The 20,611-nt window shown below is 39.3% G+C and overlaps 2 protein-coding genes across 2 annotated transcripts; one reads left to right on the forward strand and one right to left on the reverse strand.

Annotated features, from left to right (window-relative positions):
* Positions 1 to 381: 381 nt before the first annotated feature.
* On the forward strand, positions 382 to 17,947 carry smtnl (smoothelin, like). The gene is made up of 10 exons (XM_082180540.1): positions 382 to 516; positions 634 to 1,241; positions 12,833 to 12,914; positions 13,024 to 13,281; positions 13,374 to 13,436; positions 13,539 to 13,605; positions 13,940 to 14,083; positions 14,186 to 14,309; positions 15,471 to 15,622; positions 17,028 to 17,947. Exons 2-10 carry the CDS (start codon positions 765 to 767, stop codon positions 17,152 to 17,154), a joined length of 1,494 nt encoding a protein of 497 aa, XP_082036666.1. The 5' UTR covers positions 382 to 516; positions 634 to 764; the 3' UTR covers positions 17,155 to 17,947.
* On the reverse strand, positions 17,813 to 20,313 carry vma12 (vacuolar ATPase assembly factor VMA12). The gene is made up of 6 exons (XM_082180586.1): positions 19,813 to 20,313; positions 19,661 to 19,734; positions 19,493 to 19,582; positions 19,357 to 19,399; positions 19,165 to 19,277; positions 17,813 to 18,393 (listed from the first exon to the last, which is right to left on the reverse strand). The coding sequence occupies exons 1-6, from the start codon at positions 19,982 to 19,984 to the stop codon at positions 18,298 to 18,300; spliced, it is 588 nt and encodes a 195-aa protein (XP_082036712.1). The 5' UTR covers positions 19,985 to 20,313; the 3' UTR covers positions 17,813 to 18,297.
* Positions 20,314 to 20,611: the final 298 nt, after the last annotated feature.

Genomic DNA, 20,611 nt, shown 5'->3' on the forward strand with positions numbered 1-20,611 from the left:
AAACCGCATATTGTAAATCTTTGCAGTGCAAACAGGTACTTTAAAACCTTAAGAGTGCAGTCTTTATACTGACCTCAACCACCACATTCTGAACCCAGTGAAAGTGAGACAGAAAAAAAAACAAAAGGCGTGTCTGTTCCTCTCTGATATAGCGTTGGTGAGACAGTGGGACATGCTTGAGCTGGAGTAATGTGAGCAGTGGCCTTTATCTGTCAGGAGAGAAAAAAAGAGTGAGGAAGAGTGAGTGAGAGAGAGCAGAGACAGAGCACTGTGTTGTGAAAGTGGAGATTAATACAAATACAGTGGAAAGAAGGAGGGGGAGCCAGGATAAAGTGGAGCTCTATCTCTCCTCCTCTTTTTTCTTGTTCCCTCCCTCTCTCCTCCCTCCCCCGGACTCCAGGAGTAGTAGGAGGTTAACGTGACTGTGAGAGCTGTACTTTAAAACAGCACGGCGGGCAGAACACACTCACACACTCAGACACACTTACAGCAGGAAAATCATACTGAAAACACAAGGTCTGTAAACACTATTTCTACTGACTTTTTTTTTTAAAGCTGAGTGAGCTTTAAAGATGTTTTCATTCATTCAATAAGGAAATTAAGTTTGTTTCTGACTGAGTTTTGATTCCACAGGTCACTGTTGTCATTTCCTCTGGATTTCTATATGGATTTGGGACTTTAAACAATTTCAAAAGGGAAATATCAGAGACAGATCTCAATTTGTTGTTGGACTGTGAAGGAAGATACCTGGACTCATAGAAGAGATGGACGCAGGCCCGTTGGCATCAGTGGCAGAGGGCTCCCCGGAAGGGGAGACGGTTTGTGCAGCTTTGGCCCGCTATGAAACCACATTGCGAGATGCCGTGCGTGAGATCCACGTGGACGTCAGCGCTTTCAAGCTAGGCATCGAACGGAGACTGGAAGAGGCCATTCATGTGAGCGGACCTCTAGGCCGAGCCGTGGCGCAGCTGCAGCAGGAGAACCGGCAGCTCAGGGGTCAGTTAGAGGCCTTGACCCGACAGGTAGAGATGCTGACTGGGTCGGTGTGTGACAGAAGCGCACTTCTCACAGGAGGATCAGCGCCACCACAGACCAACAGCAGCACCGCAGGGCATCAGTCTCCACCGTCTGCGGCCCCCAGCATAGCGGCTCTGACCGGCTCCGCCAGCGGCTCTGCCTCCAGCCCCACCACCACACGCTTCTCCAGCAGAGCCACCTTCTCTGTCACCAGCAAAACAAACGTGAGTAGACATCTGCAAGAATGAGTGGAAGCGTGACCTCGAGTGAGGTCATTTTGTGGAACTGGAAAAAATGAAGTGATGTGAGAAACCTTATGTTCGAAAACTAAATATTTAGACATATAGAGAAGGCCGAAGCTGGAAAACGTATACAAACGAACTGAATGTTTGTAAAAGCAGAAGACCTTTGGCGCAGTCTCTGACAAATGTGGGATGAGGTTTAAATCAATTTACAGTCGTTTACTGCCACCATTTCGACCTGATGAAGTTAAGCCACATATGGCCATGCATTATGGTTATTGTACCACAGTTAAGGGTGTCCTTATAGGCACAAAGCGAATAAACAATTTGACCACCAAGTAATATTTTTTGGATGTTTACAAAGGCGACACAGAAGCTGCATCTTAATTGGCTTAGCCAATGAGCTCACTGCACAACCTTCAATTATTTGGTCAGTATTGCTGTAGCAGTTGCAGTTCTTTCAGAAACCCACCTCCTTCCTCAGCTCCACCTGTATAGATCTGCTATTGGTAATTCCTGTACACTATATTGTACAGCAGCAGCATGTCTTACTTGCTCACAGCAGTGTGTCCGTCGTGAATTTATTGGCAGTAGCAAGCCCTGCACTTACTCTGCAGCAGCAATAACCAACAGCAGCAGCAATAACAGCAGCAGCGTAGCAGATCTATTCCGCCAGTACTAAATCAACATCGTCATATCCATTACCATGCCAAACACTCCGAGAGTTGACATGACAGAACTAAATTAATAATATGATATGGAATTATGGAAATAAATTAAGGTGGCTCTGATGCTGCATTTCATTTACACAGAAACAAAGCAGCATATTTTATGCAAAGCTGTGCGTTTACGCATAATTTGGAGCAGGAACAGAGCCACTTTCACTCAGAGAAACCTACACTTGCCTGTCTAAAGATTTGTGAAATTACACATTTTAATTAAAAACAATGCTCAAACAACCCAGGCCATTTTAGCAGATGTCATTCATTCAAAGCATGTTTTATTTGATAGGTAAATTTCATAGTTTGCATATTTATACTGTAAACCCCCAAACATATTCTGACATGATAGATAATTACTCTATTCAGGATTTAGAGAATTCAGCTCTATTTTTAGGAGACTTTCTATTGAGTTGAACCTGTCACCAAAGCCTTTGCAGCCTTTACAGCTGCTGCCTGTAACATGAAAACTCGAACATCATGCAGTCGTCACTCATTAATCTAGAGCTCTGTGCCATGAGAATAAAAATACTATCATTTGCATAGCATTCAAATTACATTGGCTTGTTTCATAAGGTCTTGTTTTATGTTATCAGTAGCTGGGAGTGCAGTTGATTTAGGCTGTGAGTGAGAGTCAGTAGAGACAAGGAAGGCTGTTATCTTCCCTGCCACATCCACACCTGCCAACCGCATAATGAGAGAGCTGCATTCTGGGCTTGTAAAATACTCAGAGACTGTTGTGGCAGGTCTTCGGAGCACTCCCTTTCAGTCCCAGCCTGCAGGAAAAAGTGAGCTAGAAAGACTGGAAAAAAAGACAGCGAGACTCCACGTGGGGATGTGTGCTGGCCTGCCTCCACACGGCTGTGCTGTGAGCACCTGCAGATATCATGAGAATCACGCTTTATCTCACGCTCTTCCTCCTAACTCTGTCTGTCTAAGATTCTTACAGAGCCCTGTTGTACTTTCTGTTCTTGGGAAATAACAGTTTATCCCGGGCTCAATCTCAGACTGCCGCCACTGTATCTGTGGCATTTGTTCTCTGTGGATAGTTCTCCCAACTATCATTTTGTCTCACATAAAAAACACTCCAGTCTCCAGTCCACATCATATCTTTATCACTTTCTCTCCCTCTCCGTCTTTCTTGCTCTCATTCTATGATTGGCCTCATTGCAGTTCATAGTCCTCTGACAGGTTTTATAGTTCAAATTTAGTACTGAATTTAAACTGAATTTAAATTAAGGTAGCAAACAAGATGAATTCAAGAATTAAAATTTTAATGTAGTAATAGCAATTCAAAGAAATTCATATCAGTAACTAAAAAAGTTTGTCAAGGTTTAGATGGATGGATGGATGGATGGATGGATGGATAGGTAGAACGATAGATAGATAGACAGACAGATAGACAGACAGACAGATGGGCGAGCAGACAGTCAGATAGATAGATAAATGATTTGATGGATGATGTATGGATGAATGGAATGATTGATTGATTGATTGATTGATTGATTGATTGATTGATTGATTGATTGATTGATTGATTGATTGATCGATTGATTGATTGATTGATCGATTGATTGATTGATTGATTGATTGTTTGATTGATTGATGACAAAAAGATACCGGCTTCACTATGTATGTTTATGCTGCGTTGAATTTTACGTCAAAACTTTAAATGCACATGAACCGGATCGTGCTGTGTTCCTCTCTCCTTTCAGAGTTCATGCGGCCAGCGAAATGCTTTTGCTCTGTCCTCACTCTGTGCTGGCTCCACAGAGAAGTCCTGCACTGCTGTTGCCAATTACCGCAGCATTTCTGTGGTTTCAATGGACCATTGTGTCGACATTCTGCCTCATTTGAAGTACGTTGGGTGAGTCAGGATTTGAAGAACACCCGGGACACCTTCCTCCTTTCTTTCCTCACCAAAATGTGATGTAGATGTAGCCCTGCTGGCTCCTCTGGAGTCCCTCTTGCTCGGAGGACAGGTGCTTGGCTGGGAAGGGAACCACACCTGTGGAGCGTGGTCTCACTGCACGATCACACTTGGCCCCGAGCACAAAGACTCTGCCCTTCATTACTGCCGATGTGAATAAATTGTTTAGGGGTCAGTGGGTTATCTTTGATTCTACTGTGCCTCAATATAGTCACTGGCACTGCATTGAAAATGTCAGATACTTTGACTCCCGCTGGAGGACCTGTGTGTGTTCGGCTGTGCTTCTCCAGGAGATCGGGGTGGGAGGAAGATAAGATTTGCACGGCTGTTATCTGTGGAAACTCCGTTAAGGCACATTTACAATCTCAGTGAAAGGATATAAACACACACAGATGCCCACAGACACAAATAAGCTAACAGATATTGGAAATATTTAAACATTAACTCAGTCGATTTCCTCTTAGCTTCATGCTGTCAATCCAAAATTATGAAGATTATAAGGCCTGGGTTTGGCCTCCGGATTCTTGCTCTTGTCTAAGAGTTTTTAGGTTTTTTTTTAGCTGCTCCACATTGTGCTCCAAGTTAGCACTGCATCAGACTGAATGTTAGCAGCTGTCTTCTAGCATCTTGGTTCGGTTGCTAACCTGGTTTATTTGCTAACATGGTTGACAGTGAGTTTCTGAAATCTGTCAACTAACAATTTTGTGTTGTAGTTCTCTTGACAGTTCATTCACCGTTCATTTTTACACAGTTTTAGTCATTTTGTCTGTTGACGAACATATCCGTCAGTATTTTGTCAGTTTTACACAACTAAAATAGCATCTAATTTCAGCTGAATTAACATTTAGTTTACGAGAGAGTACAAAATATATTCAAACATTTAGTGTTTTTACTAGTTATATTTTCATCCACATTGTTTTTAATTATTGCCACGACACACTTTTTTTAATCATCTTTTTGTTGACAAAAAAAATCCCCGTTATTGACGAACATTTTCTTGAACCAAACTAGCCCTAAGAATTAAGATGAATATTGTTTTTACTGAGGAGCTCAAGAATGTGTATCCTTCTTTCCTGTGGTCATACTTTTCAAGAACTTTCAGACTGGCAAATAACCACTAACATTCATAATTTTGACGTACACCGTTTACCATGCTATGACATAGCATAAACATTTATATCTTTCCTGTCATGTTTATATACACCACACATCTGTAGCAAGGACCTTTTTTCCTCTACACACACACACACACACACCCCATGTTGCCAAGCATTACCAAATTACCATAATAGTACTTCAAATCCCACATTTGGCTCTGGCAGTGTGAGAAACACCCTCCTCACTTTGGCTTACCTCACCCCAGAGTACCAGTACATCTAGTTTTCAGTCCACACAGCCGTCTAACATTGCCAGGGATGAGCTGTTTTTAAAACATGAAGCCCAGAACGGAATGTCGTTTGATCTGATGTGCTTTGCTTTAAATTCAGTTTTGATGTTGGGAATTCTAGATTTGGATAGCCTTCCAGGTAGCCAAGCAGGCCTCAGAAGGCTTAAAGGCTGAGCATTTATTTGCAAAGATTCACTTAAGCGTCCAAATTTGCAAGGCCACTGGACTCCTGACTTTTATTTATGAGGCGAAAGTGTATGAAAATTCGCCTGTGTAGTTTCACACCTTAGCAGGAGGGTGTAAGGAGCTTACTCGAACATACTCGTGTGTGTTTGATTGCATGTGTTTGCCTGAGATATGCTTGATGTTTCTAGCTCGGACTGGCCCAAAGCCAAAGCTCTCACAATGGAACGGAACGTTTAATCTCCTCCCGTTGCCCTGCCTGTATCTCCATGTCCAGCACAGATTCCTGGCAGAGAAGAAGTAGCAGAACAAAAAACCTTTGCACAGCTATTAATACAGTAGAGTGCAAGAGAGAGAAAGAGAGGGTGAGAAAGAGGGAATGTGAGAGGGAGGGTGGAAAAGAGAGAATAGATTGTGGATGGGAGGCTAGAGAAAGGCATCCAGCCACTCCCATGCTGCCCCTAGCTCTCCTAATTACTTCCAGACAATGCCATGTATTTTCATCTCCATGGTTACAGGTTAATAATTCGTTGTTTACGGGATGACCTCACTGCCCCTCAGGAACCATTGTCCCACCTTGTAGGAATGCATGTGTGCAGAGAATTTAAGTGAGGAAACTCTAGTGAAGACCTTGCTTATCCACCGTGCATGGGGTCACATTACCACCCATGTGTGTGTCACTGGAGTAGAGTATAGGCTGCTGCTATCTCAGCTGGTACTAGGAAGTCTAAACCAAGCTAAGCTCTTCGATATTGTGTGCAAACTGCTGTGTATTCCTGGAATGGTTTCTCTTCTCTCTCTGGCCTGAGGCGGTGTGTTTGACCACTGCCCAGGTCTGTGTTCTCCATCTGCAGGTGGGGCTTTAGATGTAGTGCGTCCCTTTAGGCTACAACCCATCAATCGCGCTGCAGTGAATCATATTAAAGTGGAATCACTGCATGGCCAGGTAGTATTAATCTGATGAGGTTTCTCAAGAGCCCAGAAGCTCCTGCGTCAATGCGTCAGGACACACATGATTGTTTACAGATGAGTAATGGACAGTTTAGTTTTGAGTGCACTACATGCGCACTTCCCACTATAAGGTTGTTTGGTAAACCAAAGAGGTGTACACACAGCAAAAAAAATTGTTATGCAACCTAAAATGTTCTTGTGTGGTAGCATCTAAAATAATCTTGTGGACAGCAACCAGTGGTGGACGAAGTACTCAAATCAAGTACTTGAGTAAAACAACAGATACCCTTATAAAATAATACTCCAATGAAGTACCAACCCACCACTGACGGAAGCAAATAATTTGTACTCCTTTATTGTAGTTAAGTAGATTTTTAATTATCTTTACTCTAAAGTTTCACTACTTCACTACATTCCAAGGCATAGCCTACTATATAACCTTTTACTTCACTACACTTTTAGAAAAACATGTTCCTGAATTATGATTTGTGAACAAATTCTTTCAAGCCAATTTTCATTCTTTTGAGAAAGTTCTTTTCAATGAATCATTTGAACTAGTTCACAAATAACATTGAATGATTCAATTGTAAATTCAACTGATCTGATTGCAGCAAAGAACTCAAAGATTCAATGATCTGAAAAATACCTGATAACGATGTCTGATTTGTAAACAAATCATTGTTTCCGATGAATCGGTTGAACCAGTTCACGTATAGCACAGAATGATTTAACTATGATTTCAACTGAAAATTATTATGTCAGTTAACAATGCAGTGATTCAATGATCTAGTGGAGACCTGATGTCTGATTTGTATCATTCTGAATGTATCATTCTTTTGAACCAACTCTTTTCAATTAATCACTTGAATTGCTTACAAATGTCATTAATTAATCCATTTGTGAATTTGAATGATTTATTGCATCAGTTAACAACTCAGTTTCAATTCTGATTCAATTTTCCAGTCGAGACCTGCTCCAAGACTTGATGGCAATGTCTGGTTTAGGTAGTTAGTTAGTTAGTTAGGCTAGTTAGTTTGAAATGCTTCGATTCACAAATATCATTGTTAAACTTACTGATTCAGTAATTTAGTTGAAGTGACTCTCAAGCTAACAAAACAAACTGATGAATTGAATTTGAATATGCTGACTCATAATTATTTATAATAATGTCATATGACCAAATCCACCTGACTACATTAAATTACACCAATGAAATTAAATCAGAAGGTCAGATTCAGGGCTTGAATTTATGGCCCGAAGGACCATTTTTATAAGGCTTTTTACAATGTAATTTGTGAATTTGTGAGTATGTGGGAGTGAAAATGAAGCACACCCAACTAACTCCCTGAAAAATTCTTGTAGTTCACACACAGCTGAGTGTTCAAACGTCTCTCTCTGCTTCTCTGCGCAGGTTTTCTTTCCATTCCTGCTTCTGCTAGAAGAGAGAAATTGCAGGCTTTGTGGTGCTTTAAAAACAGGTGTTTGGGCTTTTTTCTGCATGAACACTTGAGTTTGTGGAGGAAATTACAGAGCAAAGACCCTCACAAACCAGGCATCCCGTCCCCAGTTGTCTCAACTTTATAGACTCTACATCTCTCTGATTTTCTAACAGCAGGAAAAATTACCCTTAAATTACTGTCGGCCAAATTGTCGGCAAAAATTTCTCTCAATCACAAATGATACATTTGCTTTTCGCACTGTTGATTTATGCCTTAAACAGTATCCACTTTATGTTTTCTGATCATGACCCCCACTCCCAAAATGAGCCCAGCTATTTGTACACTGGAAAAATATAAATAGCATTATCGGCATGGCTTATTAATACCAGAGAGGGCCTTGTAAGAGCTGGCTATCTGTAGGATTTGAGAGACTGGGGCTGGAATGAGTCCACTGAACCCTCCAGAGTTCTCCCACAAACATGCCCTCTATTGTTGTTTATGTTCCATTCCATTCCCCCGCCACCACAACGTTCCAAGAATCTCAAATGTCACAGAGACGCAAGAATATCCCCTCAGATACGTTTAAAATCAGACACTCACACATGCAGAGCTTCATCAAAACTGGCATTCATCTCTCTGATCATACACAGAGCAGCTCTCTGTTTTCTCTTGCAGTCACAATGCTCAAGCCGCCACACTCCCATCAAAATCACTCAGAGATTATATACAATACAACCTTGTGATTATCCACTGGAAAAAATCTTCTTTTATGCACCCCAGCATTGCACAGGCAGGCTGCCAACACGCTGGGGAAATTCTTATTTTGCCGTAGAGGGACATTTAGACTCACATTAAAGGTTTTCTGTAAGGGGAGTCCATTGTCTGAAAAGATTGTACATAGTAACCACATTTAGAGGCATTCGGTTTATGTAGGCCTATTGTAGGACAGCACAAATAGACTGAAGACTCCTCTAGGCCTTTTCTTGTCTCCTCACCTGCAGGAGTGATTACTGTGTCTCTGAAGGGGCTGCATTTAGTCTTCTAGTGGTCTGTTTTGTATAGTCTGGGAGGCGACGCTGCTCTCCACACCACCCTCATTGTCTTTGAGTGTCCTCACTTATGGAGGAACAGCACGTACAGGAGACGAGTGACCCTCCCTGCGGACAAAAGTATGGATTGTCCAGTTTTTTTTCCCTCTTTTGTGTGGCTTGAGGACTCGAGCTGAAGTTGAGCTGAACAACTAAACGTTTATATGTTGATGATAATTGATATTGAAAATAGTCATTTAAGTGAATCAGTTGAACAAGGTCACAGCAGTAGCAGTGAATGATTCAATTGTGAATTCTGACTGCAGAAGTTAACAACTCAATGATTCAATGATTCGGAATCGAGGCCCAATGGCTATGTCCGATTAATGAATGAATAATTCCTTGAGCCGATTCTTTTCAATTAATCAGTTGAATCAGTTAAAAAAATTACATTAATTGATTCATTTGTGAATTCGACTTATCCAATTGCAGTAATTAACATCTAAATCGTTCAGTGATTTACTTGAGGTCTAATAGCGATATCCGATTCACGAACAAATCCTTTTTTGAGCCAATTTTTTTATATTGATTAGTTGAAGCAGTTCACAAATAGCATTCAAATGATTAAATAGTGAATTCAAATGATCTGATTGCATTAGTTATCAAGTAATTGATTCAATGATATGTTCGAGACCTGTTTTGAGACCCAGATTTGTGAATGAATCATTCTTTTCAGACTGATATTGAAAATAGTCAAATTTAATTAGAAATTAGTCTTATCTTCATCCCTTTTTTTGGTATTTAAAAATCTATTTTTAATTCGGTCAAATGAATAATAGTGATAAAATGCAGTTCTTTAAATACTTGAATGTACAACTTACACTTACAGTATATGTACATGCCTGTCAATCAAATGGAACATTTTAGATGTGTCATTTTAATCAAAATAAATTTTTTTTTTGGATGTTCATTTAAAAAATATTAAAATGAATTAAAAATGTTTTAAAAAAATTCATATCTTTTAATATGAATAGTAACTTTAATAAGATTGAAAATAAAAAATCATAGCAATACAAAACTATGTTCATACTGATTAATTAATCAGTTAAGTAAAGAAATAATGGACAGATTAATCGGTTATCAAAATAGCTGTTGCAGCCTTATACTTAAGTGCTTTTCCACATGTTCTGTCTCACCTCCCTATTTCCTGCACTTGTTTTATTGCTTCTCTCTATTAATGTGATGACGCATTCTCTGGGATTGGGAATGTGTTGTTCCTGGAAAAAAAAAAAGAGCAACTGGGGTGAGTGCATGCAGTTCAGTGAACATGTGAGATGGGTGTGGTAAGATTCCCCCCTACACCTCTTAATTTAGCCCAGGGACCGAGCAGCAGGTGACCTCCGTGCCAGAATAGTGCCTGAACCAATACATTTGGAAGGAATTTCAGATACAAACCTTAATGTCTGCAGGCAATGTTTAAAAAAAATTAAAAAAATAATTCAGGCTGCCCAAAATCACTGTAAAACAGGTCACGTGTCTGCTGATATGCTCTAGAGACACTGACATATGTCACAGTCCAACGACAGACGTTCGCACTGCAGCAACTCCAGCACTGGATTGAGCCAAGAACCTGCGTGTTCAGCCAGCAAATCAGAGTTGGATACGTTTCATGGCTGGGGTGAATTTTGTCTCCCCCTATCTCCTTCTCTCAATGGGACAGGCAGCTGCTCCCCCTCGACCGCACGCCCCTCCAGCATTCTTTAGATGTGATGTCACCTGGCCTCCTTCTCGCCAGTTTACTTACTCCTTGGTCTCACTAAGAAGTTATTTCTCTTTTAAAATGCAATGCTTTCCTGATTGCGTGCCTGGTTTTTAATCCTTGTGTGTTTTGCATTTGCATTCATAAACAAACACTTCCTTATAGCCTGTGCACATTTGTTAGCATATTAGCATGTGTTTGCATGTTCTAGTGAGGTTCAGGCCACACACAAAAGAGCTTTTTAAAGTCCATTGATAAGCTGCCAGGTAATTAATGACAGTGCCAGAGATAACTAAACATGCACAGTCATTCTTTTGGTTTACATCCAGGCCCTAAAAAACTAGTCCGCCACCCCCTTAGCCCCTTAGGAGACAATAGTCAATAGACTTTAATAATGGTTAGCTCATTGCAGCCGACGCCAAACATCTGTATCTGTATAACTATTTGATGGTTGAGGTCTAAAGGAAATGAAGCAAGGCGGCGAGCTTCATGTGTCAGTGTGTAACTTCAAGGCACTAATATCAACATGTGATCTTGCATTTAGGTCACGCAGAAAAGTGCATGGAGGGTAGAAGTGACTATTAAAGATTAAAATAGACCAGCAGCAATATCTGTATTGATGACCCACATCGGCCCTGATCCAGAGCATTGATTTCTTTTTAAAGGAGACTAGGCTTCTTTAAACATTACTGGTCTCCATAGTGAATCATAGTGAACCATCAATCAAGTGTCTTTGATTAGATTACATCATTCATTTACTTTTGCAGAATGTGCCCTCCTGAAAAACACATTTGGAGCCACTTTGTCTCTTTTCATGTCTTTGATTGGGGTTTATTGGATAATCGCATCAGTTGTCTCATGTTCTATACCCTGTTTTGGTGCTCATCTACTTGGGACTGTGCCTCTTGTAAAGGATACTTGTTTTAGGCGCACCAGGGATTGATATCTTTCTTCAAATTCTGGATAATACCAATAAACTGATCATTATTTTTATGTTAAAGGGGCTATATGTAAGAATTTTCATGTATTAATCGTTTTTTGTATTGCCAATGTGTAAACAGCTTGTAGCAAAACTTAAAAAAACAAGACCTTCCCTGACTTCCTGGGTTGTCTATGAAAGCCTGTAGACTGATTTTTATGTGATGGACTTGAGCTGGTTTCGCCAGTAAAATCCAAAGGACGTGATGGTCACACACGCTTCCGAGAGCCTCGCTTCCGTTCAATGACACATGAAATGAATGCTTATACAATGTTCAGGATAATGCCGAAAAAGACATTCTGTACTGTAATGTCAATGTGTCATGCAAAGAAAAGGGATTCATTCAAACTATAGGCTCACATAGCCAGATCTATAGTCTATAGTCTCAAATATAGGCCTGCTTTATAATCAAACTATCATAACAGTGTGATTTTAATGACCTCATCTGTTGACAAGATGCCGGTGAATTGCAGAGCTAGTCCAAATGTCCACATCGCCATGATCAGATGCTTTCTTAACTGCCGCTTTCTCACTGCTGTCATTTTTTTTGTGTGATTCTTTTGTTATTGAGAGGAAAGGGTCAGGGTTTTCGCTGCAAAGATATTTTCAACTTTTTACTTCTGAGCAAAGAACAAAAAAGAACTTCGCCGTGAGTACATCGTGGCCTCGAATCACATTCAGTCTCTTGTACGTTACATGTGCACTAGCAATAAGTTGCTGGCTGCAGTTCACTTAATGGCCACCAGTGTCGCTTATAACCAGAGTTTCTGAATTCTACATATAGCCTTTTTAAAGCACGGGACACACCAAGCCGACATCCATGAACTAGCAGCGACAAAAGCTGTGTTGTCGCCTCTTGTCGGCTGCATCTCGGACAAAACCTGCTCTTGAACACACCAAAAGGACTAAAGACTGTCAACTAGGACGTGCCAACGGTGCGAAACACAGAAAAAACTAAGCAGGCCGAGGCTCAAAAACGGATCGATATTAAAATAAAATTGTTTTGTCTAAAAATAAATCTCTAAAAACTAAAATCAAACATATTTATATGCTACAAGTGACTTTTGGCATCACAACATCATAATGTACAGTATAAATGGATATTCATTCTGAGATTTGCTAAAGATTACATTGAAGTGTTACTAAATGAATAGTCTTCTTAAAGATTAAACGTAAATGCTGCTTCTCTCTCTAACAGAGCATTGAGCGAGATGAGCCCATTGAAGTGGATCCAGCACCAATTCTCCAAGGCTTGGAGAATGGACACTTATCCTCAACAGGTATTACCCATAAATCCCTTCTGGAAAGCCTATTCAATAGATAGATAGACAGACAGACAGACATTATACTGCTTCAGTTGTAACATATTTACATCCTCTTTCCAATCAGAAAACTCTACTATGCCTTTGAGGAGAAACTCACCACCCAACGGTGTGTCACAGGAGCACTCGGCCCCCGTTCCCATGGCGATGCCACACCTGCCAATCACAGCAACCACCAAAGTGGCTGACTCTGCAGTTATGAAGAGTCCGGAGTCACCTGGTAGCCCGATGCAAGCAATGCCTTCAACCATAACAGATTCACTGACAAACAGTCAGGTGGTCAGCAGCGATAACCAGCCACAACTAGAGTCTCCTGTTAATGCAGGTATGACTCCATCACAGCTTCACAGAGTGAGGCTACAGATGACTCTTTCTGCTGTCATCACCTAAAGGTGTGTGTTGGTCTTGTGGTTACAGTGCCGTCTGTGAAAACATGGGCTCCAACTCCAGCCAGGACTATGGGTTCTCCACGGCTTAGTGGTAGGACAAATTCAACCAACTTCTTTGACTCGTATTCACAGCATGTGATTTTATCATAAAGTCTGTCTCATTGTTTGTGTCAATCCATGTTTTGTCTCACAGAGAAAGCATCTTCAGCTCCGGCCAAGTCAGTGACTTACTCTGGGCTTTTCTCACACAATACAGACAGGTGGGTAGAGTATGAATATACGTTAATGCAAATAGAATTTGCAATATTCTCTCACTTAGCAAGACAGTCTCATTAAAATGGTAACACAAGGTTCAATTTGTTAGCATTAGTTAGTTCATTAGTTACCATTAACTAACAACAAGCATTAGTAATACTAATACATAAAGGGTTAGTTCACCAAAAAATGAAAATGTTGTCATCATTTACTCACCCAGATGACTTTCATTCATCTTCGGAACATACAGTAAATGAAGTGTTATGAAGTGTTACCAAAAAATCATAATATTTCACAGTACTGAAATGTTCCTCAGCCATCTCTCTCTCTTTGCATCAGGAATGTGGATATGCCAGGAGATTTATCTTTCGGCAGAGGTATTGAGCGCAGACGGGAGCTTGTGAGGTCCCAGACTTTACCTCGAAACATTGGAGCTCAGGCACGCAGGTCCATTTTTGAGAGGCTGGACTCTGAAAACAACAGGTAATGGAATCGTCCTGTTTGTCTATGCAAGCACATGCTTTTTTAATGCTCTGCAAAGTCAATCCAAGGAAAAACCTCTTGCTTTAATCTTTCCCATCTCAGTCGACCCAAACCAGTGGATTCCAAACCAAAGCTAAAACGCTCTCAGAGCTTTGGAGTATCAAGTGCTAGCAGTATCAAGCAGATTCTTCTGGAGTGGTGTCGATCCAAGACTATTGGGTACCAGGTAAGATATTCCATAGACGTCATGGGACTTATCTCAAATCAGAAGAAAAAAGGGAGCTTTTCCCACATATCAACAAGGCCATTGTATTAAAACTAAGAAAGATTTAGCAACACTTCAGCCTGATAAGATGCAGATTATCCTGCCTTATAGGGCTTCCTATACTGTTATTTTAAGATTGAGCTCATTATAAATTGTTATTCTGTTTATTAGCTTTAGCATATTAACTTTATTAACCTCAGTAAGATTGTGAATGAACATTATGTGTGTGGTATTAGGATTCCTCTGCATATATATTCTGACTGACTCTAGTGCGGCTTTGCAAACCAGCCCATGTGGCTCTAGTTAGAGATAGTAAATTAACGGTCAAGCCTAATTTAGTATCGAGAGAGCAGTATGTAAACATGAGAACCAGAGCAGACAGCTGGCAAACACGCATGAAGATTTTGATTTCCTTCAGTGACAGAGACTGTCTTTGCCTGTCAGATTTGCCAGCTATACGAATGAGTAAATATAAATATTACTATAAATTTCCACATATGAAGATAAGAGCCAGACAACAATAAAACATCTGCTCTGACACCCACAAGCAGTTCTGCAGAATCTCAAAGGGCGTTATTGTTTTTCTATTCCTTTCGGTTTCTCACTGATCAAGAGGAACAAATGCTAGAAGAATAATACCTTCTTTTTGTAATCTATTGTTATTCATTATTCTTTTCCGTTTTAGATTCATAAATGCTTAATTGATTTTAATTATTGCACACTACTCAATTTTGCATCAGCACAAAAATAAATGTTTATTTATTTATTTATTCAGTTTTAGTTATTTTAGAACATCAAGTTAAAGTAAATGAAGATGAGAAATATTGACTGATCATCTAGCTGAAATAATATAAGTTTAAGTTTTATTATATTTTACTTTATTTTAAGGTGTGTGTATATATATATATATATATATATACAGTATATACATACACACACACACACACATACATATATATGTATATATATATATATATATATATATATATATATATAAATGCACAAAAGAAATCAGGCACATTTATTATGAGTAGAGTAGTGACTTTGTGTTGATGGGTACGGGGGCAAAACCCCAGTGTCCTGTGGCATATAATAGCTTCACTCTCTCCCGTTACTCTGCAGAACATCGACATTCAAAACTTCTCATCCAGCTGGAGTGACGGCATGGCATTCTGCGCCCTAGTCCACTCTTTCTTCCCTACAGAGTTTGATTACAACGTCCTGTCCCCTGCCGAGCGCAAACATAACTTCGAGCTGGCATTCAGCACTGCAGAGTAAGTCACTGGAATGAAGGCGACTCTGTTCACCCTTTAGACAATGGCATTGAGATGTCGACACTTCATCTCCTTTATCTCTTAAAGTTGAGTAGTTTGTCTGGTAATACTTTATTTTAATGTGTCCTTGTACCACGTTACATGTATTTACTATAGTAATAACTATAAATTAGGCATAATTACATGCAACAAGCCCTAAACCAAAAGCCTAATCCTACCCTAACCCTATAGTACATGTAGTTAATTACTATTACTCAGTATTAAAATGTACAATCACACTGTAGCGGGGACACATTCAAATAAAGTGTAACCGTTTGTCTTAGTGTCATCCCTTTATCATACTGAAAACATGGCTGAAATACACTACTGTTCAAAAGTTTGGGGTCAGTAAGATTTTAGTTTTTTTAAGAAATGAATACTTTAAGTCTGCAAGGATGCATAAGATTGAACTAAGTGACACTAAAGACATTTGTAATGTTACAAAAGATTTCTTTCAAAATAAATGCTGTTCTTTTGAACTTTCTATTCATCAAAGATTCCTGATTAAAAAAGGTTCACGGTTTAAAGTGTAATAACATTTTACAATATTACTGTTTTACTGTATTTTGATACAATAAATGCAGCCTTTTCAAAAACATAAACAAATTGGATTGACCCCAAACTGTAAAAACGTGTGTATTTTTTGCAGGGTATTAAAGGGAAATTCTGTCACCATGTTTCAAAAACATAATGAATGTCAAAAAAAGGCTGCAGATAAGTAGCAAAAAGATAATCCATATAGATCATGCGCTATATTCAGTCACTATGAAAAGAGCTCTGTGAAGATTCTTTCAAAATCACCTTTTATGTTCACTGAAAAAATAACACAAGTTTGGAACATATTCATTTTCATTTAAAAGCACCAATAAGGTATTAAAAGTCTTTAAATAGGAATGGACCAGACAGATGAGATGTGAACTTGATGTGACCTGACCTTACGACCTGAACAGAATGATTCCACAATGCAAGTTGACGCAAATCATCTGCAGTTGTGCTACACATCACCTCACAGTACGGCACAAAATATAATGTTACTTAGTTTCCGATGCGTCTGAGTCTAGGGTGTCCGTAACCGGCACTTTAAACCAGTAAAGCAATGCATGCCAACGAATCCCAGTTGAGCTCAGAGGAACCTCCCCTTTCCCTCAACCGGCTACTTGACAGCCCTGCTGCAGCATGACATCATTCTCCCAGTGTCCCAATTCCCACATCCTGAAATATTTACATAGACCTAAAACTGCACCATTAACGTCATCTGAACATATGTATTACAGTTATCATAAACTTCAATAGTCAACAGACATGGAGAATGAATAGAAGCAGTCATACACGTCCACCCGTTAAATCTGTGTCTCTCTATTTCCAGGAAGAAAGCTGGCTGCGATAGGCTTATTGAAGTGGAGGACATGATGGTGATGGGCAGAAAGCCAGACCCCATGTGTGTCTTTACTTACGTCCAGTCACTATATAACCACTTGCGCAAGTTTGAGTGAGATCTTGGCCCCTTCAGCCCCAGCTGAACACTCTGCACTGCCCTCTGCTGGACAAAAACTGAACTCTGATATAGATACTATGGTTTGGGGTTACAAAATGTCCATGGGAACCCACACCATTTCAAGCATGACGCTTTTACGGTTGCATTTTTAGTCAAGAAAAGGTCATCGACTATTAATACAGACCCTTGAGACATGGCTTTTGTGTATGGCAGGCTCTTTTTAGAAATTGATTGATTACAAAACAGCTTGGTTACGCTAACTGCATTATGGAGCCATTTTATAGACTGCAAAGATAGAGACAGAAATGTATTAGTGGATTTCATATTTACTAATGACAGATAGAAAGATATAGAATGTACAGGAAATAAGGTACAATATATGTTCTCAGATAGATCAGCACATTTTTTAAAATAAGTTTTGTCTTTTTTTCTAATATTCAGAGAGCTGCCTATTTCTGGTTGTTTTTTATACTGTGTCTGTAGCTCAAATACACAGGTGCACGTGCAGCACGTACAGTACACAACATACAGTAAGCACTGGATCAACGTTATAACAGGAAATGCTGTAAACCTGGTTAAACAGTGAGCATCACCAGGGAGCGTGATATATTAAATGTTTTTTTCTTTTCTTTTCTTTTGAATGCTTTTGACTCAACTTTAGCTTTTTGGATGTTTTTTATTATTATTTTCTTGTAAAAAAAGAAAAAGAAAAAAAAGATGACATTTTCCCACACTATGTCTTGTGAGTCAATAACAATTACAATAAACATCAAAGCACAAATCATTAACAACCATCTCTCTTAGTTATGACTGAAACAAGAAATGACACTCCTGTACAAGACAGTCCAATAAATACTAAGATGAACGACATGGAAAACAAGACAACAATATGATCATAATATACCTTCAGGTGTCTTAAGTGGTTTTAGAAAAACCTGATTGATTCTAATCTTGTACATTTTAATTTAAAGGAATCTTTTGCAAAATCCTTTTATTATATGTTAGATCAAGACTAATTTGTTAAACACTGTTAGACATCTCACTGTTTGGATTTGGAGGAAGAATAAAAAAACAACAACTGTAAGCTGTACAGAAAGAATGACACAAAACATATGGAAATATTGGATGATGTTAGTTGATATCAGGGCTCTCCAAGTTCTCCCTCCATAGTCCGGACGAGAACATAAAGCTCAGCAAGACCGACAACAGATGCTGCAATCACTGCAGCTAATACTCTCTACAAGAAAAAACACACATATAACCATTAATAATGTTTAGTTCCAAAACCCCTTAAAGGGATAGTTCACTTTAAAATAAATTTTTGGTATGTTTTAGCTTACCTCAAGGGCATCCAAGATGTAGGTGTCTTTTTTTCCGCAGTAGTTTCAATTTTGATATTTTTAGGTCAAACCGTTCTTGTTTGTCAGTCATATAATGCAGGTCTATGGTCACTGTCTCAAAGAGCATGCACAGAGTCCAAATTAAAACAATTCCCCGTCGTCCAAATTAAACAATTCCCCATCGTAAGTACACATTGATGGCCTAAGACACGAAACGAGCGGTTTGTGTGAGAAAACGAACAGTATTTATATCGTTTTTACCTCTTGTACACAGCCACGTCCAAGTGATCTGAGAGCGCGGGCGGGTATAGATATATACAATAGAAGTCGCCTTGGCTACGGCAGTTCATTGGAACGAAACCGTGGCCAAGGCGACCGCTCGTTTCGTGTCTTAGGCCATCAATGTGTACTTACGATGGGGGAATTGTTTTAATTTGGACTCTGTGCATGCTCTTTGAGACAGTGACCATAGACCTGCATTATATGACTGACAAACAAGAACGGTTTGACCTAAAAATATCAAAATTGAAACTACTGCGGAAAAAAAGACACCTACATCTTGGATGCCCTTGAGGTAAGCTAAAACATAACAAAATTTTATTTCAAAGTGAACTATCCCTTTAATGTTTTACAGTGCATTGACTGGTGTGAATGCGGTGTGCACTTACTGCTGTCGTCTCTGTGAAGATATACTGGCTGCCCAGATATGAACAAGCAAATGCCGCAACTACAGTTACCAGGAAGTTGAATACAGTAACAACAATCGCCTTCACAGAACGTACTGGAGAAGACAATATGACAAGATGAAAATCATAACAGGGAGACATTAAAAATGAGAAGAGAAAGGGGAACATCCTTACCTTGTCTTCCAAAGTCTGCGAAGTTTCCATGATTATTCATTTCCTTTTGAGTAAAACAGCATATTAATAAATATGACAGTATTTTCAAAAACTACAGAGCACGTGTTTGTTATAAAGACTGTAAAAGAGAGTTCACCTGTGGATTTACATTCCGTGTTATTCTCTTATATTCTTCATTGGCAAGTTTTGCTTTAATTTTTTCTAGGCGGGCCACCAGCTGGGGGTTCTGTTGGGTTCAAATTAATCGTTATTTTTTTTGATGATCATGCTTCAAACACAACTTGAAACAGTGAATCTCACTTACCCTTGGAGGTTTGATGACTTCTGGAAGATGAAGTGCGCTGTCCTCGAACAGCTCATGAAGATACACTGGATGTCCTACAAAAACATCAAACTCAACTTCTAATGTGCAATAAGAAGCTTCACACAATGTTCCATAACGTGTACGTTTCTTACCATTTTCTTGAAGAAGCTTGCTTAGTTTTCTCACAGTCTTGAATGGAATGATGGACTGATCTTTCAGAGCATTCAACTCTTCCTTCAGCTCTTCTGATATGACAGATTCTCTCTCCAGTAAATCTCTCGCCTTCTCCCGAAATCTCTCTCCGATTTTAAACGAAGAAGCCATGATAACAAAAATGTCTGCTAAAGTTCAGTACACGTTCACTTACTTTTAGTAGTTTATACCAGTGATAAATCTGGGTTGTGAGGACACTTAAGTAAAGCAAAAAGAGAACTTCCTTATTTACCCTATCAAAAGGCTCAAAACTAAAACTGCAATCAATTCAGCGTCACAAATTATATAAAGTAAAAACAGAAAATATTCCCAACAGAACTAAACTATAATGTTACACCCATATAACAGTTATATTTTATCTTAAATTGAGCATGATTTCTGTTCTCATCCCTGCGTATCAGCTGATTTCTTCTTCTTCAGCGTGTTTATTGGCTGTTTGCAAAGCAACTAAATAATCGCACACCGCCACCTACTGGCCTTTTGGATTGAGGCGCATGACTGGATAAAACCTGGATAAAACACTGAAAAATAGGGTTTTAAGACTTAATAATGGAGATAAAAAATATTTTGTTAAAATTTTTTATTCATAAATACAGTTACAAAATCATGCTTTAGGAGTAAAGTCCCCAAGTCAGTTATTTGTATTATTACCTTATATACCAATATGGGTTTTATTGTCCCTCATCACCTTTTATTTTATGTTTTGTGTTGTTTTGTTTTGTTTTTATTTAATTTGTG

This window comes from Leuciscus leuciscus (genome assembly GCF_965113295.1).
Source record: "Leuciscus leuciscus genome assembly, chromosome: 9".
NCBI classification, from domain to species: domain Eukaryota; kingdom Metazoa; phylum Chordata; class Actinopteri; order Cypriniformes; family Leuciscidae; genus Leuciscus; species Leuciscus leuciscus.